The sequence below is a fragment of the Pituophis catenifer genome, unplaced genomic scaffold, assembly GCF_029215685.1.
Source record: "Pituophis catenifer annectens isolate HBS135680 unplaced genomic scaffold, rPitCat1.0.hap2 SCAF_7, whole genome shotgun sequence".
Taxonomy (NCBI): domain Eukaryota; kingdom Metazoa; phylum Chordata; class Lepidosauria; order Squamata; family Colubridae; genus Pituophis; species Pituophis catenifer.
Genome location: NW_027256887.1, coordinates 47412882 through 47438647, shown reverse-complemented (window position 1 = coordinate 47438647; position 25766 = coordinate 47412882). Strand labels below are relative to the sequence as shown.

Below are 25766 nucleotides of genomic sequence, written 5' to 3'. Positions count from 1 at the left end.
AAGAAGGGAAGATGGGAAACTGGAAAAAATTGTCTAGGCAAGTGGGATCAAGTGATTTTTTAAAAAAGATTTACTAGTGGATGACCATCTGATGAACTGCCTACCACTTTCTTCCTGGTTCTGTCCAAATCTTCTTTCTCCACCTGGGCCACTTCCACAATCATGCTCTCCATCAGGCAAGGCAGGCAATCATCTCTTCTTAATCACATGTTGTAGCTTGCTTGAAATACCACGGCTTCAGCCGTTGTAAAATTCCAGTGTAAAATTGGGTTGCCAATGCTCTACTGTTTTCAGTTCTTACTCAAGTTTACCCCAAAAAACCCTCTACCAAATGTGATAATCAGTGAAAAAAGGAGAAAACCTATGGAATCTAGGAAAAGGAAGATACTAAAAGGAGAGGTCCAAGAATTTCATTAACCACTTTGGACAAATTTCATTTTGCCAGATAAACTTCACTTAGTGTTGTGCCTGGAATAATTTAAACCAATGATTTTATAGTTTTTTAAAAAACATTCTTACTTCTGTTGTATATTATCAAGGAAAATCTGCACTGTTCCCTTCTACACACTTAAACAGTCTTTCTGGCATAATTGCTGAGATCAAGAGAAAGGATATCATTCCAAAACCAGAAAAACCACGTCACATACATCCAAAATTTTGTTGCTAGGTAAATTCCAAGAGGCAGAGCACTATGCATGGAATGATCAAAGAATGATCTGTAGGACAGAGAAACAACATCACATAATTGATTAGTATACATACTACATTAAGATTGAAAATCAGGCTTATCAGATGTTATCTCTTTTCTATCCTGCTCTACGGAGTAGAGAGTTGGTCTCTGACAGAAAGCCATTTGAAGGGACTAAAAGCATTTGAAATATGGATTTACAGACAGCTGTTACTTATAAGCTGGGTTCACAAAATCAGAAATGAGGAGGTGATAAGCCACCTGGGAAAGGAAATCATCAAAACCATAAAAAAGCAAAAGTTAGAATATTTTGGACATGTGATGCGACACCCGGAAAACCACGGCAGACTTCACTTAATCCTCCAGGGAAAAATTGAAGACAAACAAAGTCCAGGCAGAAGAAGAACATCATGGCTTCAAAATTTTAAGGGACTGGTTTGGACAAAACTCAGCAGCACTTTTTCGTGCGTCTGTTGATAAAAATAGGATCGCCAACATGATTGCCAATGTCCGATGACAGATATGGCACAAGAAGAAGATACATGCTACATATTCTTGCTTGCTGGAAAATAGTTGAATATGTTTAAAAGGTCATGTAGACTAAAATAAATATCATTTCACTGGAAAAATATATAATATCATTTGATAAATGCTTGCCAGGTTCACAACTGACTGATTCAAAAATTACATCTGTTCAGCTTGCAAACTTCACATGATGTATCAATTAAGCCAATTTCAAAACTGGAATGTACCATGACCAATGCTGGGAATTAACAGTGTTATGATTAATTTGTCCAGCAAATATATAACACCAGCAACCATCTGGATGAATTTTTAAACATTTGTCCAGTAAAGCTTTCAAATGTTATATCAATTTGCACACACACACAAATTTCACACATTTCCTCTTTCTAAAATGATCAATGAAAAAGTAAGAGAAAGGAGAATACTGAGAAGAGAGAACTGGACAAGAAGTTCTTCATATATTACAAAAAATATTTTCACTGCTACAAGAAAAGTGTTTTAATTCATTAATAAAGAGAAGTCAACATTTATGGCTAACAGATAATCAAACCAAAATTGTGAAAGAGGAACCACTTTTGATTAATTTCTTCAGTGTCGCACTGCAAGATGGAATAATGATTGAACTGGTAAAGCTCCTATTGAAAGCTACATTATGAAAGCCACTTATAGCATCTAACATGAGCAAATATGAAGAATTTCAGATATAAGACCATAAGAGCACATTTCCTTACAGAAGACATTTAATATTTTCCATGTTTCATTATCTGTCCTTAATATTAATGCATAAATTACTGCAAGTTCAAATCTCACCAGGCTCAAGGTTGACTCAGCCTTCCATCCTTCCGAGGTAGGTAAAATGAGGACCCGGATTGTGGGGGCATTAAGCTGACTTTGTATAAAAAGAACCCGCTTGGGGGGGGCCCAAAAGCCCTACTAAGCAGGTATATACAAAAGTATGAAGGCTGTTGCTTAACGCATTGTAAGCCGGCCTGAGTCTCCGGAGAAGGGCGCATATAAATTGAAAGAAAGAAAGAAAGAAAGGAAGGAAGGAAGGAAGGAAGGAAGGAAGGAAGGAAGGAAAAGAAAGAAAGAAAGAAAGAAAGAAAGAAAGAAAGAAAGAAAGAAAGAAAGAAAGAAAGAAACTAAATAAAACTAATTCCTTTCAAAAGAAGCATCTTAATGTATCTGGCAGTATATTACATAATAAACAAATCAACTTTTGAGAGTACCTACTTGGAAAGAAACTGAACCATAGCCCAAACACCACCATACATTAGTCCTTTGATTAGCCAAGAATCAATATCAAGATCTGCTATAAATCCAACCAGCCAAATAACTAGGAATGGTGTTCCTAGCATCACCTTCTGACGAAATTCCTACAAAAAATAGTAAATATTAATTATTCTATTTTTTTAAATGAAGCACTGCAAAAATGTAATTTTTATTCAAACATTTCACAGTAATTTTAATTTAAAAAAATCAAAGAAGAACTATGTTCAGTGAAATATATGAGGTCTACGTATGGTCAGACACTTCTCCCCAGTAGGAAAAGTTATTTTTTTAAAAAGTCAATTTAAAAGATACAAAAGCACAACATTTCAAGTACCTCTTGACATCATCTCAAGAAATTACATGTCCACAAAACCAAAGTTTATCAGTTTTTAAATATAGTTCTCACCTTATCAGCCCTCAGTTTCCTGAGAAAAGATGGATTGTCATAACCTTTTGCTTGCCTTGCCTCCTGAAGATGATTTATCATCCAAACATTTTTTCTTTGCTTTGCTAAATCAAGTGGTGATTCTCCCTATTAAAATATAAAAAGTTTTAAAATAATTTTAGATTAAAAGTGGAAAATATTTAACAATTTCATTTTAAATATTATTTAAAAGTTTTAGAAATATTAAATCAGTTCATTATATTATATAGTTCACTAGTCTGGAACACGAAACTCTCTTTCATATATTAACAAGCAGCAGAGGCAAAGAAAAAGTCAATTTCATTAGCGAACAGAATTTAGTTAACAGATATGTTTGTGTATTATCAATATCTCATGCAGATGTTTACTCTATACATTAGATCAGGGGTGTCAAACTCGATTTCATTGAGGGCCACATCAGGGTTGGATTTGACCTTGGGGGCCAGTGTGGGCGTGGCCAGCTTGATGTAACTCGTGTTGGGAGCATCTATGGTGGTCTGAGCACTCTGTCAGTGAAAACAGGCTCCCAAGGTCCATTTTCAGCTGTGATTGCACCAGTGAGGCTAAAACCAATTTCATTGTATACATGATGTACAATGACAATAAAGGCTATACTATACTGTGATGGCCTCCTGCTGCCCTCTGCCAGTGAAAACGGAGCTCAATGGGCCGCAGGCTCCATTTTTGCTGGCAGAGGGCAGCAGAAGGCTGTCACAGCCAAAAACAGAGCCTGAGAGGACCATGCGCGGCCCTCCCGAGCTCTGTTTTCACTGGCAGAGGCACCACAGGCCGGTCCTTTACTGCCAGATCTAAGCAACTCGCGGGTCAGATCCAGACCCAGACCCAGGGCCTTGAGTTTGACCCCCCTGCAATAGATTGACCACAAATCAATTGGAGATTAAAGTATGTTTTAAGCATCATTATAAGGGATATAATAGAATTCTACTCATCAATTTGCTCCCACCAAATGTTCACATTTTATGGGCATTTTGTAAAGATTAATCCAACAACTGAGCAATTGGGAGTTTTTCATTATTTACAGATAGTTCTTGACTTACAACTCTAATTGAGCTTGGAATTATGGTTGTAATTTGTTGAAGTTGTAAATCAAGGCATCACATGACTGGACCTGATTTTTTTTTTGACATTTTTTGCGACAGTCATTAAGCAAATACAGTGGTTAAATAAATGCCGCAAACAGTAAGCAAATGAATTTTACTCAAGAAGCTTTTTGCCAGAGACTAGAAGTACATGCTAGAAACCGGAAAAAACACTTATAAATTCTGGCCATTTGACCACAGAACAGCAAACTGTTATAAAGGTGAGCCAGTTGTCAAGCACCCAAAATACAATCACATGACTGCAGAGGATGGGGGTTGCAACCATCATAATATGTTGTAAATAGCTTTGGGGGATCTGTGGTAGCTTCGAAGAGTGGCTAAATGACCAGTTGTAAATTAAAGATTACCTGTTAATATTAGTATGAAATTTAAACTAAGAAATGTTTTACGTTTTCAAAATCATGGCTATAACAGATCTAAGAAATAAAATTAATAGTGAATAATTTTTATCCTTCCTCTGAGATACACTACATTAATAATAGGTCCTGATCACTTTAATCTGCAAGTCTCATAAATTTTGCACAACATAACAAAATGTTTTGAGATTGTGGCAATCTCTTTATATAATTCATCATGAAATACAGAAATCCTTCCAATGCCTAAAAAATTAAAATAAACCTGCAATACAGTTTCATGTCAGAGACTTAGGACAAAACAGTAGACCTCATTTACACCTAAGGAAAGAAAAGTTCTTATGGAACAGAGGAGGCAAAAGACAACCAACTGAAGGTACCTTCAGCTCCAGTTTTGCACTCCTCCTCTCTTCTACTGAAGGTAACTCCCCTCCTAAACAAATATTCATGGAAGCTTGAAAAATGGTTGAATCCTCTATCGTTTGGCCCCCGCCTAAAAAAAAATGAAACAGGTACCAGAAACTGAAATTTACCCCGAAAAGGCATAAATCCTTTGAAACAAAGTAAAAATTGCAAGGATTACACATATGTACTCCAGCATCAATAGAAACTAGATATACAGAGAAGTAGGTAGTTAATTTCTATTGGTAGGATTTGAACTCAAAAGCCCTGTGTAGTAGTATCAAAATCTTAGTCAACAAATCATCATGAGAGACGGCAACAGAAATAAAAATCAGCTCACAGTATATTATGGTTCTTAGGAGGAGTGTCCTTGCATTTCCACTATTCATTTAAAAAGTACTTCACCAAACTTCCAAGATATTGGGAGTTTACCCCTCCCTTGAAACATCACATGCTTCAAGGAAATCATTGCCTATATAATCTGGATATGCCAGGTTGGACAATGCCAAACTCTCTCTGGTTCATCTTTTCTGGTTCTACCTAATAACAATTTCAGACCATGCAAATATAATAATGGTTTAAGGCTGCTTAATTGCTTTGGTCCCTGAAGACAAACTAGAACACTGCAACAACTTAGCCCCAAAGTTTGTTCACTGGAGAATGAAGTTTTATACAAATGTGGATGATTCCTAACTAGCCTACTAGAAAGAACAGACTATAGAAAGGACAGTTCAATGTCTTGCTACTTTATTTTAGTTAGAGAAAATGTTAGAGAAAGAAGCAGAAATAAATAATCTATGAACTTCTAGAGCAGCAGGAAATACTAATACTCTTTTGTATGTACTGAAATACAACAGTCTGAATTGCAGTTTTTCTTTTCTACCTCAGTTTTAATATCAGAACCATGCATTTGAAAGCGTATGAACAGAGCCAGTTTAAAAAGGAAAAAGGAAGCATAAATAGTACAAGTCCCAGTTTCCAGGCAAAACTCTTAATCTGAATCACAAATGCATTATGGAAAAATTAAAATAATTGGTCCCTTTCTCACCTATCCAGTTAAAAGTATCTATTTATGTATTTGTATCCTGCCTTTATAATTTAGACAAATAACTCAAGGTGCTGAATATATTCAACACACCTTTCTCTTCCTATTTTCCCCCACAACCACCACCTTATGTGGTGAGCTGACTGAGAGAGAGTGATTAGCCCAAGTTCATCCAACTGGCTTTCATGACTAAGGCAAGACTTGAATTCACGGTTTCCTGCTTTCTAGTCTGGTGCTTTAAACACTAGACCAAACTGTCTCTTAGTATAGTTGGGAGTAAATTAAAATCACTTATGTGGAAAGACCAAAGATTTTGTATATTATGAGCATTCTGACTAGAAGCTGACTAAGATAAAGATTTTCAGGTGGAAAAAATCTGCCATGCAAAGACATAGATGCAAGATCTGATTTTAAAAGTTTCATGTAAAATAAAGAGTGATTTAGAGATTGAATCTGAATTCCCAAAGCATTGTTTCTTTAAATTGGCTACCTATATGCAAATATATGACTTTTAAGAACAAAAATAAGAATGGATTCAAGATTTTGTAATACAAAGTTATAACTCGGTGTCTTATCTTTATGCCAGGATATTCAGATCTTAGGAAAATAAGTAGTGAGAATATTGGGTTGTGTAAAACATTATCAATTATAATAGAATTATCAATTATTCAGAACTGAGAAACTGAAAGAAACATGAGTGGTAACCATTATCAAAACAATAACTATCTTAAGCTCGCACAGAGGCACTCTGCCATAACATGAATGATTTCAGTCCTTATTTTCCTTTCATTTTGTATAGTATAAGACAAATAACTTTTCCCCTATGACTCTTTCTCTAGAAATGGAAACCTGTAGCTCTACAAAAACAAAAAACAAAAAGGCACAGTATCACAAAGCAAACTTACAGTTTTAAAAGAAATAATATTTAGCAGTGACATCCGTATCTTGACTAATCAGAGCCCCTTCTCCATTAACTGGAATAATCTGGGTATCAGACTTTTATAATTGAGGCTGGCAGGACCGGAGCAAATGTTTCCCAGAAAGATATATAATGTGTCTCACCTACTTAAGGCTACCAAGACACCAAGTAAATATCTGTTAAATTGAAATGGCAGAAGGAAAGTTTATAATTTGGAGGATAGATATAGATCTATAAGTTCTCTGTGCTGCAGTAGGCAATTAATTACTTTTCCAAGACCTCATTCTTCTCTGATATTTACAATGAAGATACAACTCTAAGTATCTAACATCTGAAACATTAGGCTAGAGCTGATATACTATAATATACTGTTGAGTCCAGACGTTTGATTGTTCCCAGTGCTATGAGCAAAGAGTTGTTACCCTATGAACTGAGGATAAACATGATGGTTACAGTTACCCACTATCAGGCAAGTTACCAATACCTTGTTTCAATACGGTAGTCACAGGTTATGGTGGCAATTGGGACTGGGATTGCCGTCAATAAGCTATGTCATCATAAAATGTGATGTCACATGACCACATCAGTTAGTGATGGCAATCCTGGGTGCCATTGTAACCCCAGGACTCGCATGGCTGTTAAGTGGAAAGCAATGGTCAGGCAAGGAGTACAGGAGGAATGCCACGGGCAGGCAAACACGGGTGGGCAGCAGGGGGCTCCTTGGGAAAAAAAAAGCAGGAGTGACTTATTAGAATTACTTCCAACCTTCCTTGCTAGCAATGCAATCATGTGACACAGCTCACCCCAATATCATAATTGTGAGCTGTGAACCTGGATCGCAATCAATAACCACAGGGACATTGAGATGGCCAGAATTTCAAAGGTCGGTCATAAGTCCATTTTTTCAGCACTGATGTAACTTTGAAAACTTGTAACTTAAAGACTACTTTTTTTAACAGAATCAAGTGATGATAATAGATGATAATCAACCATATGATAAATCAGTTAGCTCAATAGGCAGGATTAATCTACTAAAGCCAGTGTCAGTTTTAACAGTCCTGACCTGTTTAACAGGAAATAGAAATGCAGCAATTGCTAGAATATGCAAGATCAAATCAAAAGGTTTGAAATTTACTAATCCAGTACAACAGGGGTGTGAAACTCGTGGCCCATGTGGCAGATGTGTCACTTGTTGGCCGTGCCCATCCCCAGTTGAGTGAAGGGAAAAAAAGTTGCAGTATATCATATGACTACATATAATCGCAAGTTTGACATCCCTGCAGTATAATAATCATAAACAACACAATCAATTCTTCTGCAAAGAAACAAATGACATTCCATGCTGGTCTATGACCATAATAAAGATTTGATCTGATTTGCAAGTGGCTTTCAGATCTTTACTATGAGAAAGAGATGTAAGATGGGAAACCTGATAAGCTATATGAATATCCGTTTGCAAGAATTACTTTATTTCTAATTAATAGATTACCAAGAAATGTGCCCTTTGATTTATATGTGAACCTTCTAGTTAATGTATCATTTGGATAAAGCAAAATAATACTTAGGATCATCCAATGGAGATTAGAGCCCTACGTGGAAAAAGAGATGCCAGATGTTCAAGTTGGCTTTAGAAAAGGCCAGGGTATATGAGAAATTATAGTTGATGCGTGTACTGTAGAAAAATTGAGAAAAGCAAGGAATATCCAAAAGAAGACACTGTTGGTTATAGAAATGCTTTTGACTGTGACCATCACATCAAGCTGTGGAACATGATTAGAAAAATGTGCATCTCAGAACATTCATTGTCCGCATTAGAAACTTATATATGGGTCAGGAAACCAAAGCATTAACAGAACACAGAGAAACAGATTGGCTCCAAGTTGGTAAAGGAGTAATATCAATAACCTGCATTACGCAATGGGTAGAATAACTAGTCTTAGAATTAGTAATGACAATATCAATGGTGGATGACTTTTGCCTTTTAGGATCAACTTTCAACAATAAAGGAACAAGCATTTAAAAAATACACTGCAGACTTGCATTAGATGGAACAGCCATGTATGCCTTGTAAAAAATATTCTCTGCCTACAAAGATCAGAATCATACAAGCCGTGAAATTCCTTGCAACACTCAATGGAAGTGAAAGTTGGACTTTGAAGAACCAGGATGCGAAGAATATTGATGCTTTTTAACTCTGGTGCTGAAGACGACTCCTGAAAATACTGGAGACAGCCAAGAAAACAAACAAATGTATCAGCAAACAAATCAATGCAGAGTTCTCACTCAAGGGCAAATGACCAGACTCAAATTATCCTACTTCAGACAAATTATGTGAAGACCTAGCTTCCTAGAGAAAGCTTTAATGCTGGGAAAGGTGGAAGGAAAGAGTATAGACAACCAGCAGCAAGGTGGATGGACTCAGTGGAGATGAGACAGATCATAATGAAGAAAATCTATCAATGTGATCATTAAAGTTGAAAATGCTGTGATGGCACATAATCAATCAAAAAGCATGACAGAAAAAGTCTATTCCTATTTCCAAACCGACAAAGAACCAATAATTATCAATCATCCTGTAACTCTACTGAAGGATCAAGTGGTGAGTTACTTGCTCTAGTATCTGAACCAAATGATGTTGCATCAGAATCAGATAAGTCTAGATGAATTGACCAAGATGATGAATCTACTGCTCATCTAATACACCACAATGTACCTACTGCAGCACTCCTGAGCATAGCAGTACTTTCCTACTTACTGTCCTCATGTAGGATTTCTAATTGATCTTTTGATCAGAGCTTCAAAGTGGGTAATTTCAATTCTGTAAAACAAAAAAAAAACCTGGAAAGGTACAATTATACTAATTTTATAGGACTCAAAGCTGCACTTTATATCCATTTCCCTCTCAATATTAGATAAACTGTTCTAAACCATTTCCCCCTTTTAAAAATAAAAACATTAAACCCACATCTCTCATTAAATTGGATAAGAAAAAAGGCACACTTTTTAAAAAATTAATATAAAAAAGTCATATATCTCAAATACCAGCAGATCTAAACTTACTGCCATGTTTTCTTTCAAATGAAGTCTACCTTAGACAGAACATATGCAATACTACAACATACCTCCAATTCTAGAAGATTTATTCCCAGAAGAGTAACAGACTAATCTCCCAAATAACCAGATAGACATGAAGAAACACAATAGTTAGGAGTTATCTAGAATATTCTGTTTCTAAATTATATGCTTTGCCCATTATTATTGAATACTGGATCATTTTCAATTTTCAACCTTCCTCCTAACACTAATAAACATTCTTGGTGATGCCATATGAATTCCTACTTGCTACACCAGAACCTCAGAAGGGCTTTAAAGTTGGCCATCATTATCTGGCTTCTTTGGAATGGTGACAAAACAGGTTCTTTTAACAGCATAAGACTTTGACACTGGCATGAAGATCTGAGGGTAATAAGATACATAATTAAAAATTATTTATTTTATTCCACATTCTTTGGAGGTCCACTAAGGCAATGTACAATATCTCATCCTGGGCACCCTTTTTTTGAACTATTACCATTTGGCAGATGGTACAGGATAATAAAAACAAGGACAAATAGGCTGAAAAACAGCTTCTATCCCAGAGAAGTAACTATATTGAATTCTACCGTATAGTACAATATTAATGCAATATCAGGGGGTTTTAATTCAATTGTATAGAATGTGAAGGATGTGTGCTTTTGTTTTATTTTTTATGTATAATGTACACTGAAGATGGCATTTAATTTCATTGTACAAGATGTAATGACAATAAAGTAAACTAAACTTATGGGGTATGCCAGGCTGACAGTGATTGAGCCAAAGAATTCAGTGAGCTTCTATTATTGTGGACACATCTGAATCTAAGTTTTTCACCTAACACCCTTATATAAGGTACACTTACATTACACAAAATCAGCATTCTAAAAAACAGTTTCTAGTATTAAAACACAAACACAGGTGATTGAAAGTAAACCATACATCATGCCAGATTACAGTGTAGAAGATGTAATAAATCATCTTCCATTACTCATTCCCCATTCCCCTGGATTAATAAAAAAAAATAGGGGGGGAAACAGAAAAAAAATAAGGAATGCATGAGTTTGGAACATGTGCTTGAGTATTTCAACCACAGAAAACACAAAGAGTTTCTGGGTTTTCACCCTGAGTTTCTGGGTTTTCACCCTTTCACAAGACACAGAAACATAATTTCTTTTATTTTACTGACTGGAAGGTAAACAATATTTAGCATTCAGCTATAAAGAAGCAAGTATCCAATATGCCTTTGAAGGGATACTTCTGAAAACTCTGAAAAATATCTTTTAATTTTTTATAATATCTCATTTGAGAATATTCAGCTCAAATTGCTGAATAATATTTTTATGCCCTTATTGAAGAAAAATTTACTCTGTTTTTTCCTCTGGAACTGCCATTGTCCAGACATTGCAGGCCTTTCTAAGTTATCTTCTCCCTCTTCCATAAATTATAAAACAAGTAACTATATACCTGAATTTGTCAGCTTGCTGCAGCAAAAGCACAAGAAAAACTGTGCTTAGTAAAGATTAATTTGTTAAATCCCAAGCTTCTGTGCCTTACATTCACTTCACTGAAAACAATTGATGAAAATATAGGTTATAGTATCTGTATTCATTTTTAAGGTTCCACAAAATTCTGTATAGGATTTTCTATCTATTCATTACTTTGCAGTTTTCAAAAAACAAAACATGTAAATGTTAGTTCATAGCCAACTGCTGCTTGCCATTTAATGAAGAGAAAGCAGAGATGTTCCAGACTATGGAAACTATTTTTAGATAAATCTATCCATGGCTTTATTAGGCTTTTGCAATTAACAAAATTAACAACAAAACTAGTGTCTCACAGGACCTTAAAGATTAATCAGAATGATGTTACAAGGTCTGATGAAAAAAACAATCTAACGAAGTAAATATTGTCCCACAAAAGTTTACATTAATAACAACATTAAGAAGTTTTCAAGATGTTACAGGCGACTTTGCTTTTTCTTTAATAAATATATGAATACTTTATTTTCATAGATCTAAACAGTGTGTCTGTAGTTACAGTATTTCAAAAAATATTCTTAGAGAATGAAATGATTGCTGTTTGCAGTTCAGTGCTTGGTTTGAAAGAGTACCTATCTATCCAGAAAAAATAGCTAAATTAAACTGAGATGTTAAACTGAGATCTCTGGGCAAAGGAAACCAGCCACACTTGTTTGCCTTGCGGAAAAACAGTTTTGTGACTTGCCATACCCATCATGGTAGCAATTCTGTGACAATATCAGGACATGCTCTCAAAATTCCAAATATGTTAACCACTCCCCAAAGTATTGGGGATCTCTGAATATCTCAAAAAATAATACTCAGTGGAGGAATGGGCAGTAGAAAATGTTAAGTCAAAGGAGATTTTAATGAAGCATTTATATACTCTTTAGCACTGATTTCATAAGATTGGAAATCATGCCACAGATAAAGCAATGGTATTAAATATAAGGCAGACAGTGACAGAAGATGAAAGCAGTCCTAGAAGATATGGGGCTATGTTTGTATAATACAAGAGACAAGATAACTCAAAGAAAAAAAAACAAGTAAATAGTAAATCTGTGACCACAACAAAGGGATGGAGGGAATTTCCATGGAGATTAAACAGTTGAAAAGCAAAATGAACACCAGGCATTGGATATGGGGAAAGAGCCAAAAGTATCTGTAATGCAGAAGAGAGTTTTTACTGAATGTATGTGCTGGAACTGAATCTTGTTCTTATTAAAAAAATAACCAACAAAATGTGAAATTTCTACTACATGAAGACAGACTTACCTTGATATTTTGGGCATCAACATTAGCTCCAGCCTCTAACAGTAGACTAATCACTGTAGTATTTCCTGCTAGAACTGCCCAGTGTAATGCTGTATTCTTATGATATTTGTCTCCCAAATTCACTGAAACATTAAAAGTAAGCAGCAACCGAGTAGGATCCACACTGGAAAATTAACAAAAACATTATATAAACAAAGACATATTATGTTCATTTAGATCAAAATTCCTTGGCGAAAGAGTATATATTCTTTCAGACTGGATCAGGTTGGTTTCTGAATTAATTAAAATACAAATGAGTGATTTATTACTGGTCACAACCATAACAACTCCATTCACTGGAACCACCCATGCATGAAGAAGCAGAACTATCAAAGCAGAACCCAACCCTCAGAAGCAGTCCTGAAAAATATCATGGCCATCTGATAATCTGTTGTAACTGAAGTCCTATCATCTTCTCTATAAACTTCCCTAAAAAGGGAGACTACAAATTGAGTAGAAATTGTCGAAGATTCTTAAACAGAAGTGCACACTGAACACTTTGACAATAACTATGTAGCATCTTTCACAAAAGAGGTATTTATCTCTTCTTGAATCAAGCTATATACACCCCATCTAATTTCTTGAAAGATCCAAACTGGGCATGGATCCATTTTAGTGAAAGCTAACCTCATGTCATTGAGAGTTTTATCCTTTTTCTCAAACTTCACTAATTCAAGTCTCATATGATCTTACAAAATATTGCTCTAGTCATGGCACTAGATTAGGGGTGTCAAACTGGCGGCCCACGGGCTGGATGCATCACACACAGGTCACACCCACCCCAGCTCTCCAAAGGGAAAAATTTCATGAAACGTCATGTGACGGCAACGTGATGCCGCGAGTTTGACACCCCTGCACTAGACTGTCCAAAAGCTGGATCAAATGTCAGGAATTTTATCTGTGAAGAGCCTTCCAAACATGATTCAGGGGCAAGCAGTCAGTTTTCCTAGCTGTTCTGAGAATACAATTACAGTGGAGAAATACAGTTTATCATTGGTCTGATCATCACTGTATACTGCCAAATCTGGGCTGTTCAGTGACATTAATTCATTTCCTCAGTCCCACAATCTATTTCGGTATTTATCAATAGAACTGCCATGTTGTCTGGATTTAATTTCATGTTCTTTTCCTTGTTTAGTCATTACAGTTCAATGATGTCCAAGCTATTGAATATTTCCTTGGAACTGGATAATAAGGAGCAAGAGCTAAGCATTATCAATATAATAATGTAGATGATATGCAGTAGATCAATCCTTGTGTATTTCTCAGCTATTCATTAAAGCAGAATTACTTTTTCAGGTTTCTATGCAAACTTGAAAAAAGATCCTGTTGCTCTAAAAATGTGACAGAATATCAAACAGACCAAGAAACAGCAGAAGAAAAAACAAGAATGATGTAAAATAGACTTATCAGCTCATAGAGACTAGAGCTGGCATGGGCAGGTATACTGTAAGAAAAAACTTCACCTTAATTATGTTAAGTTGAACATGACAACTGCTTTGACAGGCTTTCAAATTTTGTTATGTTACCCTATTGGCAATATTTTTCTTGAAAGTGGCTCTTTTTTCCTGAGTTTGCTAGCTTTGTTGAACTACCTTAATGGACAGTAGAAGAGTGCTATGCATCTGTGAAGTATGAACTATTTCGTTCAAATAATATTTAAGAATACAAAATTCTAACTTATTTTATGTTATGTATGCTATTGGAATGTTAAAAATAATGACCCAGAGGTTTAATCTTAAATGAGCAAATTACCTGTGTGTTCTATAAGCTGCCCACATTAAAGGTGTCATTCCATTTTGATCCATCATATCAACATCCTGATGAAAACAGAAATAATCACATATAAAAAGAGAATACCAAGGGAAAACATCTGGATACCTCCTCTGAAGGAAACTAAGATAGTATAATACTATGCTATTATGAAGTATTTTAGATGTTGACTGAAGGTTTTATATTTTTGCAGATTATATTAAACAATTTTGTGTGCATGCTCTTACACCTACAACAGTTTGTTGTAGGTGTAAGAGCACCATCTACTGTTTTAGGTCAGTCATTTCTGTAAATGAAATTACAAATAATCCTCAATTTACGACCACAATTGAATCCAAAATTTCTGTCACCAAGTAAAACATTTGTTAAGTGAATTTTGGTCCTTTTTACAACCTTTTTTGCCACAGTTGTTAAGTGAATCACTGCAGCTATTAAGTTAGTAATACGGTTGTTAAGTGAATCTGGTTTCCCCATTGACTTTGCTTGTCATAAAGTCACAAAAGGTAATCACGTGACCCTGGGACACTGCAACTGACATAAATACGAGTCAGTTGTCAAGCATCTGAATTTTGATCACATGTCCATGGGAATGCTGCAATGGTCATGTGAAAAATGCCCATAAGTAATATTTTTCAGTGCCGTTGTAACTTTGAACAGTCACTAAATGAACTGTTGTAAGTTGAGGAATACCTGAATTTTATACAGGTAGTCCTCGAGATACGACTGTAATGGAGCCTGCCCATTAGGGTTGTATGTCATGGCCGTCGTTATGTGAAACGTGTCCATTTGTGAGTGGGGACAAAAAGGTGGCTGCATTTTGGTCGCTGCCACATAGCTCGGGGACAAACTACTTTGTTCTTCTACCTTACCAACTGTTGCAGAAGCTTTCAGCAGAACTGTGCAGATCTCTCTAAGGCAGCAAAATGCAGCAAATTCTGGTGTCCATTTTGTCCTGCCCACAAACAGATGGGACAAAATAGTGGCCACATTTGGATCGTTGCTGCACAGGCCAAGGATACATGGTCTGCCTACTTCCACAACCTAAGGTCTGGAAAGGTAAGTGTGAGATGTAATGGCTGTGTGGAATGGAGGCCCAAGCCTTGCAGGATTCCAGCAAAATGGGATGGGGGAGAGAGTCAGGAGGGTGCTATAGGTTGTAAGGGTGAATAACCATAGGCTTCAAAGTATTATCTCCAATTAAACCAATTAAATTCCCTATTTGCAATTGAGTCCATTTAGATAATATAAAACAATTTACTAGTACTATATTCAACTATTCAGTGATAAGTTCTGTTGACTTCAAAGAATTATACCCAGGAAGTTATGCATAGTACTGCATAATCTCAGAAATGCAATTATAAAATACATGTGAATATGTAATTGTCACTCCTAAAGTTATGAAACAAATGTACATACCTGTCCCTTGGCTATTAGGTAAGCAACAATAGATGTATGTCCAAACTGGGCTGCTAAATGAATACAACTACATCCTTCTCCATCAATTAATGATGGATCTGCACCATATTTCATAAGCTGTACAACCATTGATAAATGACCCTGTCTAAAACAATAAAAACAGCATTAAATTTTGTAATGTAGCTTTTCCTTTATTTGTAAATTATTTCACGTAGAGGAGAAATACAAACTTATTTAAGTCTATCTATTTACAAGATCATTTGTTCTCAAAATCATCCTAGGTAACGATTTCAAAAATGTTGCTAACTTCATATTTCTTGAAAGTGAGAATTTTACCTTTATTTAGCCAGCTGAACAACTTGACTGAATAATTTTTATGCTATTCCAAGTCCTTAATATGTCAAATAAGGAAAAATCCATATTTGCTAAGACTCCTAACAATTATTAAATATACAGTGCATAATTTTTAAAAACCATGGTAAATATGCATAAAATAACACATAAATGTCAATGTCCCAAACTAAAACCAAAACAAACTCAGCAGTAACAGAAGAACCCAACTGGCAGCTACTTACTCTTTGGAGCATCTATTTTCAGTGTCTTCTAAAATAAATACAGGGAGTCCTAGACTTACAACCTCAAGAATGTCCAAAATTTCTGTTGCTAATCAAGGCAGCCGTTAAGCATGATTTGCCCCATTTTATGACTTTTTTGCCTCAGTAAAATGAATCACTAGAGCTAAGTGAATCATGCAGTCATTAAACAAATCTGGCTTCCAATGTTGATTTTGCTTGTTGGAAGCTAGTAGGGAAGGTTACATGACCCTGGGACAGTGCAACTGTCATAAATACCATATTTTTCAGAGTATAAGACCACCTTTTCCCCAAAAAAAGAGGGTGAAAATCTGGGTGCGTCTTATACTCCGAATGTAGCTTCGCCCAGCCTCGCAAACAGAGATTGCAGAGGCTGAAAGAAGCCTCTGAAAGAAGCTTCAGAAAAAAAGCCTCTGAAAGGCTTTTATCTAAAATAATATGGCAAGCAACAAAAGAAGAATCAGGTCAAACTATGTTAACAAATCTGGAGAATGACACAATAACCAACAGATCGGAAGAAGTTAATCTACATACCAATACCAAAGAAAGGAGATTGAACAGAGTACAGATAGTCCTTCAGAATAAAAGCCTCTGAAAGAAGTTTCAGAAAAAAAGCCTCTGAAAGAAGCTTCAGGAAAAAAGCCTCTGAAAGAAGCTTCAGAAAAAAAGCCTTTTTTTCTGAAGCTCTGTTTCAGAGGCTTTCAGAGGCAGAAAAAAAGTTTTTTCTGAAACAGAGTTTCAGAAGTTTCAGAGGCAGAAAAAAAAAGCAAAGCACAGAGCTCACAACCAAGGAACCTGTTGCTAAAATTTACCTCTGGAAACAGCTGATTGGAGTTATTCTGGGAGGCCGATTCACCCACCAATCAGCTTTTTTCTTATTTTCCTCCCCCAAAACTAAGGTGCGGCTTATATTCCGAAAAATACAGTACATGCCAGGTGCAAAGCGCCTGAATTTTGATCAAGTGGCTATGGGGATGCTGCAACGATCATGTGAAACCTGGTCATAATTTACTTTTTTCAGTGTTCTTATAACTTCAAGTGGTCACTAAAAGAATGGTTGTAAAGGGGCGTTGGTCCTACCTGATACGCTCCTTCTCGTTAAGTGGAGACAGCAGCCAGGATGGGTAGCAGCAGCCAATCAGCATGAAGGACTGAGTCTATCAATCATCAAGTCCCGCCCTTGTTGCCGGGTAGACCCGCTTTTGGCGAAGAACTGAAGAGATAGACTCGGCGTGTGGGAGACGAAGAACAAAGTTCATAAGAAGAAAGTTAGAAGCACCAGACTGACGAAACACCAAGGGGAGGGTCTGGCTGCTGTCTCCACTCAACGAGACAGAGCGTATCAGGTAGGACCAACGCCCCTTCTCCATTGAGAGTGGAGACAGCAGCCAGGATGGGACATACCCCAGTTCACTGTCCCGAAGTCAGGGTGGGACCAGGCTGGTGCGAAACGTCCTCCCCAGAAACAACCTGTTGCAACACCTGCCTACCAAACGCAGCTTCCGCTGATGCAAATGAGTCAATTTTATAGTGCCGAATAAAGGGAACAGGTGAAGCCCACGTAGCCGCCCGGCAAATTTCCAACAATGAAGCCTGAGTAGACCAGGCTGCCGACATGGATGCACTGCGGGTGGAATGCGCTGTTACACGTGCCGGTCGTGGAAGAGAACGGAAGTCGTAGGCCGAAGCAATGGTCTGCCGAATCCAACGACCGATCGTAGAAGCCGTCACTCGGAGACCCAGGGAGACAGGTAAGAAGGATACAAACATCGACTCTGAACGGCGGACCCCAGCCGTTCTCTTTAGGTATATTTGCAGAGCTCGCCTGACGTCCAAGGTATGCCAACGGCGTTCCCAAGGATGAGATGGTCTGGGACAGAAGTTAGGTAATATGAGCTCCTGGGAGCGATGAAACACCGAGTTGATCTTTGGGATGAAAGTAGGGTCCAGTCGGAGCACCACACGGTCAGCATGAAACACGCAAAGATCAGAGCGAATTGACAAGGCGGCAATCTCTGAAATATGGCAGGCTGAAGTTATGGCCACCAAGAAGGCGACCTTGCAGGATAACAACCGGAGGCTCATTGTCCACAAAGGTTCATAAGGAAGACCCATAAGCGAGTTTAAAACCAATGGTAAGTCCCAAGTAGGATAGCGGTGCAATACTGGAGGAGACATGTTAGAAGCACCCCGGAGGAAACGGTGGTGTGCCAAGGACGAGAGAGAACCACAGTGAAGTACTGAGGAGATAGCCGCCACCTGGCGTCTCAAGGTGTTAGGTGAAAGGCCCTCCAAGAAGCCCTCCTGAAGGAACACCAACATGTCCACAATAGATGCCTGAAGGGGAGACACGTCATGACGGGCACAACACGAGCAGAAAGCCCACCAGGTAGCCGAGTAAACTCGGTCTGTCGAAGGGCGGCGGGAGGCCTGAATAATCCGAATCACGTTGCCTGGAATGTGTGCGTCACTCAGACATCGCCGCTCAACCGCCAGGCGGTCAGACTGAGCCAAGGCAGGTCTGGGTGAAACAAGGCACCTTGAGTGAGAACGTCCCGATCGAGCGGAAGACGCCAAGGAGGGGCGACTGACAGAGACACAAGGTCCGCAAACCAAGGCCTCCGAGGCCAGTGGGGAGCCAACAATATCACCTCCGCCTGTTCTGTCAGGATCTTGCAAATGACCTTGGGAATTAGCGAGATCAGAGGAAAGGCGTACTAGAGACCCTGTGGCCAAGGGGATCGCAGAGCATCTGTGGCAACGGCCTGAGGCTCCGGGTATCGGGCGAAGAAGAGAGGTAGCTGGGCATTCAGGTGCGTGGCAAAGAGGTCGACCACAGGAACGCCGAAGTGATGAATCAGATCTTGAAAAATGCGAGGATGAAGCTGCCATTCCGCATTGTCCACCTGTTGACGACTCAGCCAATCCGTCTGAGTATTGCTGGTTCCAGAAATGTGTTCTGCACGAAGGGAGCTGAAATGGCGTTTCAGAGACCAGCACCATGGAAAGCAGAGACTTCGACCTGGTGCCTCTCAATTTGTTGAGGTGTGCCTTGGCAGTGACATTGTCCGTGAGCACCAGAACGTGTGCACCGGACACCAGGTGGCGGAAGGCTCGGAGAGCCAGGAAGACAGCCTGCAATTCCAGCCAGTTGATTGGACGGGCGGCTTCTTGGACGGTCCAAGTTCCTTGAGCTATCTGCCCCTGACAATGAGCCCCCCAGCCGTGAAAACTGGCATCCGAGGTGATCACCACCCGTTGAGGTTCGAAGAAGAGGGAGCCGGCCGACAGAGCCGGCGACATCCACCACCTGAGGGACTTGCGAACTGCCGAGGGAACAGGAATCGGCCTGGATGATGAGGCCCTGCCCGCCTTCTGTAAAGGTAAAAGAAACCATTGAAGCTCCCGATGTGGAGCTGAGCCCAGGGAACAATGGTTATGGACGAAATCATCTTCCCCAAGAGTTGGGAAAGAACATAAGGGGAAACAGCACGACACCTTTCAATCCTAGATATCAACCCTCGCAGATTATCCTGTCTCTCTGAAGAAAGAAAAGCCCTCCCCTGGACAGAGTCAATGAGGGCCCCCAAATGGACCAGGGAGGTACGGGGAATTAAGTGGCTCTTCTCAAGATTAATCGAAAAGCCATGAGAAGCCTTGGTGGTACAGGGGTTTAAAGCACCCTGTTATTAAGCTTATTAAGACCAGCTGCCTGCAATTACTGCAGGGTTCGAATCTTGCCAAGGCTCAAGGTTGACTCAGCCTTCCATCCTTTCTAAGGTAGGTGAAATGAGGACCCAGTTGTGGGGGCAATAAGCTGACTTTGTATAAATATACAAAAGGATGAAGGCTATTGCTGAGCACATTGTAAGCCGCCCTGAGTCTTCGGAGAAGGGCGGCATATAAATCAAATTAAAAAAAAAAAAAAAAAAAGAAGCCAAAGTCTCCAGAGTGAGCTGGAGATCCCGGGTAGCCTGTTGGAGGGACGAGGACAAAACAAGAATATCGTCCAGGTAGCAAAGTAATCTAACCGAACGAACCCTGAGGTAAGCAGCTAAGGCTGCTAATACCTTAGTAAAGGTACGGGGGGCAGAGGAGGGGCCAAAGGGTAAGGCCCTGTATTGATAATGGACCCCCCCGTAAAAAAATCTCAAATAACGCCTATGGGAATGACAAATTGGGATATGCAAATAGGCCTCAGTTAGATCTATCGAAGAAAGGAGATCGCCCCTCCTAACGCCATCAAGAATGGATTCAAAAATTTAACCTTTTAAGGTCCAGAATGGGTCTCCACCCCCCCGAGGACTTAGGCACCAGAAAAACCCGGGAATAGAATCCCATACCCCGTTGATCAGGGGGAACAAGTTGGATAGCCCTGATGGAAAGGAGATGCTGAACCGCAGCGTCCATAAGGACCCGTTTTTCCAGATTACGAGAAATTGGACAGCAAACAAAGACACTCGGAGGAGGGGAAAGGAATTCAATGGCCAAACCAGATTTTAAGGTGGCCAGGACCCATCTATTGGAAATGGATCTCTCCCAAGAGGCAGCAAAGAGAGCCAATCTGCCGCCTATGGGAGGACCTGAGATGCAACTAGCGCCGGTAGGAACGACCTCCTCCCCCCCGAAAGGGCCGTTTAGAAACAAAGGGCCTACCCCAAACCGATCTATCCTGAGAACCCCGGAACCTATTAAAGTTAGTGGAAGGCCGAGGAGACCCAAAGGAGGAAGACCCACCCGCATCATTACCTCTAAACTGAGAACGAGGGGTGTAAGGGGAAAAACGGGACTCCCCCCTGTGGAACACAGGTGCCAAAATCTTCTTTTTGTCTCTCGTTTCAGTGAGAAATGGATCCAAGGCGTCCCCAAACAATCTGACACCCCCAAAGGGAACCGAGGCTAGGCACCATTTGTGTCTGGCGTCAGCCTGCCAGTGACGCAACCACACTAAACGGCGGGCAGCAACAGAGGAAGCCAGGGCCTTAGAAGCGAAACGGCCGGCAATTAAGGAAGACTCCGCTGAAAATTGCAGGGCAGCCACAATTTTGTTAAGGTCCTGCTTGATCCGCAGGTCATCAGGCGGCAATTTTTCCTGCAGCTGCTGCAACCAGAGCAGAGTAGTACGGTTAAAAAAGGAAGCCGTGGTTGCAGCTCGAATAGCCCAGGCAGATCCTTGATGTGCTCGTTGTAGGACTAAGTCCGATCGACATTCGTCCGGGCGTAGTACTTCATCCGGATCCCCAGGGACGTTGACATTAGGCAATAAGGCGACGATGGGAGTGTCGACAGAGGGAATTTGAAGGATGGAGTCCAATTCCAGCCACATGAAAGTTCTTTCGGTCATTGGCCGAAGGCAGGACAGCTGAAGTTGGAAAAGAACACTGTCGCTTTACTGTGTCCAAGAAGAGCGGTGGAGTCGGCACAGATGTAGTTGGTTTAGCAGGTTCGGCAAACATGGGGTCCAACGAGTCAGCTGAAGAGGCGGGCACTGGATCCACGACTGGAGAGGACATACAATCCTGGAGCGACATTTGATCAGGCGTGACCGGACGAGAAGTAGTCGCCGGAGCCGGAGTCACCCCCACGGCAGAAGGCTGAGTGACAGCGCAGGTAAGATCAGCACAGGCCTTGTCGCATATTTTTTTCAAAACTTTGTCCCTTCTTTTTTCAGCTCTGGAAATCAAGACCTGTTTATCAGACTTATGACGGGCGTTAGACGCGTGTAAAGCTGGGGATGGCTCCTGAGAGGCCTCCCGAGCTAAAGGCTGGTCAGCAGACTGAGGGTCTGGGCGACCACTTTCAGCAGCTCCGGCCTTACTTTAACTTTGCCAGCGCCTTTGGCATAATGGCTGGCAAGGAGCTCACGTGCAACAGCAAAGGGAGCGCAGGAAGCTCCACAAGGCCACAAAGTCAATGTGAGCAGGCCAAGACAATAAGGGAGCGTAAAAATTCCTCTGGTAAGCGTTTTGCAAATTCACAGTGCAAAAGAGCCAGGGGGCGCGAAGCTCCACAAAGGCTTGCAGCAATGGTCAAATTTTGCTCCAATGATGCACTTGATGAGGCAATAACACCCAGGCAGGAAGTGCAAAGGGGATCCAAATAGCTTGGCCACTAAATGGAAGCAGAAGCTCCACTATTCCTGTGATCCAACAAGTCCAGTAACTTTAAGAGCCGTCATTCAGAAGCAGAGCAGAACAAAAGGTGAGACTTATCAAATTGAGGCCAGAAACGACGAAAGTAGCAGTCAAAATGGCCGCCGCCCTCACTCCGAAGCTAAACCTTCTGCTGGAAAGGAGATCTCAGTGTTGAGAGAAGCAAACAAAATGGCCGCCGCCCTTACTCCAAAGCTAAACCTTCTGTTGGCAAGGAGACCTCAGAGTTGAAAGAAGCAAACAAAATGGCCACCGCCCTTACTCTGAAGCCAGGACCTACTGAGGGCAGTCAAAATGGCCGTCGCAGGCTCCAACGATGGAAATTGCAGAGGCCGAGCAAAGGGAAACAAAATGGCCACCGCGACTTGCCGATAATAATCTTTTGCCACCCACTTTGCAACGAAGGCTAAAACGGCCGTCGAGCAGAGTTAGTCCCTCTGGGAAGCCTCCCAGCCCAGGCAAATCAACAAGGAAGGCAAGCGCCCCCCCCAGGGGTGCTAAACTCAGGAATAACGTCCTGTGGAGAAGGGCAAGTAGAAAGCTGAACAATACCACATACAATGTCGTTAAGCAGTCCGAGAGTCGATCCAACCGATAAGGGGGAATAGAGGAAAACAGTAGTCAAAAAGCCAGAGAAACCATCCAAATAGAGCTAAATAGCCAGAAAAAAGGTAGAGCTAAAGACCCACACGCCAGATCAAGCTGAAGGACTGAGTCAAAAGCGGGTCTGCCTGGCAACAAGGGCGGGACTTGATCATTGATAGACTCAGTCCTTCATGCTGATTGGCTGCTGCTACCCATCCTGGCTGCTGTCTCCACTCTCAATGGAGAATTGAGCACTACTTGTACACTGAAGATGTCAATCAGGATGCTGTCCAAAAAGACAGTACTACTACAAAACCAGCAGCTCTGTGCATCACTCCCCCACCCTTTGTGGAAATGGGATACTACCTACATCTTCTCTGGGACAACTGAGTCAGTCATGTCAGTTCCAGTTGCAGAATATGGCTCAAGAGAATGCTCAGTGCCAAGCTATACAGGACTTTAGAAATGGAAACCAACATTTTGAAATGCATCCATAAACTTATTGAAAGCTCATGCAGGGGTTTCAGTAAAATATGCTCCTGGCAATGTTTCCTCTACAACCTAACAGGCAGGTTTCAAATCAACTGTGAATTCCAGTTGTTCTTCAAAGCAGCCCTGCACTAAACATTGCACTAGTACAAATAAGTGGTGATGATATGAGTTATTCTAGGTATGTCTTTCTGCTACAGATAGCAGTTGATTTACCAAAAAGAAAAACCTGAAACAAATGCTGACCTAGCTATAGCCTACACCTGCCCAGCAAACAATAGCTGTGAGTCCAAGTTGCAGATCTGCTTTTTCAGAGTCTGACAGAGATGATATAAAAACTCAATGTCAACCAGCAGCTCTTTCTTGCTGGATTTAATTTGCAGTAGTGTTGCAAAACTGTTTAATAAACATTAATTAATAATGAAAGTATGTGAAAACATCCAATTTTCCCCACCTAGTTGCCCAGTGGAGTGGTGTGGAGTTCAGGTCACCTCCTAGCTGGTCAACAATAGCACCTTTTGATATGTAGTACCTGTAGACAAAGAATAAATGTAAATCTAATAATAGGAAGACAGAAAATGGTAACACTTTCATCAAGAAATGCAGGATACAAAAAGAGCTTTTATAAACATGGAAAACAGTATTTTATATTCATTATAGTTTTGGATTAATCAGTAAATGATATACTCCTTTTAAATAGTAAAAGATTAAGGGAATCAAAGTGCATTTAAGGTGAATACAGTTCTCAAAAAACAATGACTAATCAGAAAACTGACTTTTAAAGTAAAACTATAACTTGCATAACTATATACAGAAATTAACTGATAAAAATATTTTAAATGCATCTTCATTCATGCTGTTACCATTAGTTTTTATCAGATTAAAAAAAACCAAAGACTAAGATAAACAACTCAACTGCAGACCTTCATTGAAGTTGGGTGGCCAATAAATTTTAAAAAATTCCATATTCACTGTGGGGAGCCAAACAGTAATTTGCAGAATCACTGCTCAAGAAGCATTAAACATTTGAAAGGTAATGTATATATAATCCATGTAAACTGACTTTATTTCCAATGTTCTTCTCTGCATCATATCCTACTGTGAAAGGAGATAATGACCAGGAAAGTTTCTCATTTGTGGTGATCCATTTGCCTAATTTGTCACCTTTTCAGTGCCTATGACTTTTAAGCTTTTAAAAGCTTTTTAAAAGCTTTTGTTTCTCTTCTTTTTTAAACAAGTAACATTTTAGTTGTTTTATGCTACGTTTTAATAATATAAATTACCCAGCAATCTTAGAATGAAAAACACTATACAGGTTCATAAAACAAAAAAGCTTTCTCTGTGCAACGTGCATAGCAATCCTACTTCTTTATGAACTCCTTGACTATTAAAAAGCTGAAAAATAGTCTTGATTTCATTGCTACATAAGCAGTTACAGTAGCTGACAGGCTTCTCTCCAAACCCTTATGTACCATTTCATCTACTGCAGACTGCAGGTGGTGTCAGCTGACAAAAGAACATCAATGATAGTATTTAAAAGCAGTAGATTGAAATTTTGTAGTTATGCCAAGTAAACTGGACTGGAGAGATTTTAAATATTTTAAGTAACCACATTTAAATGTTGCTTTTATAAGCAAAAGTTTTATGAATTATGCATGAATTCCAAAACTGTTAGTATTTATTTTATATATAATATAGTGTGTATAAGTGTATTAATATATTGAATATTATATTTGTATTTTCTGTTCTAGAATATTCTTATTTAAACTTTATGACTGTAATCCTCAAGATGACAGTACCAAATAATTCAAATATCTCATAAAAATAATGCATGCCATTAGCCTGACAGAGGCACAATTCTCTACAAATGTCTCTAATCAGTTTGCCTTTGGCTTCATTTTCCATACTAGGCATTTATTTTGATGAACATAAATAAACTTCATTTGTTCTTTAAATACAGCTTTCCTTATATTTCAAACTAAACAAATTAAGCTTTTTCAAGGCACTACATATTGTTTCAGTAATGACTAAAGTGAAAATGGAAATTATAGCATTTATTAGTGAAAAAATGAAACAGCTACTCTATTTTTTTAGTTTAATAAT

General features: G+C 39.2%; 1 protein-coding gene across 1 annotated transcript in view; it reads right to left on the bottom strand.

The window, feature by feature from the left end:
* ZDHHC17 (zinc finger DHHC-type palmitoyltransferase 17) overlaps positions 1-25766 on the bottom strand; it is a 52663-nt gene that overhangs the window by 12866 nt on the left and 14031 nt on the right. Inside the window, exons 4-10 of the mRNA XM_070947359.1 lie at positions 24118-24195; positions 15845-15989; positions 14411-14475; positions 12617-12779; positions 2892-3017; positions 2447-2589; positions 616-716 (exon numbers count right to left, since the gene is read on the bottom strand). Of these exons, the coding sequence (XP_070803460.1) occupies positions 616-716; positions 2447-2589; positions 2892-3017; positions 12617-12779; positions 14411-14475; positions 15845-15989; positions 24118-24195 (821 nt within the window). The remainder of the gene's footprint in view (positions 1-615; positions 717-2446; positions 2590-2891; positions 3018-12616; positions 12780-14410; positions 14476-15844; positions 15990-24117; positions 24196-25766) is intronic.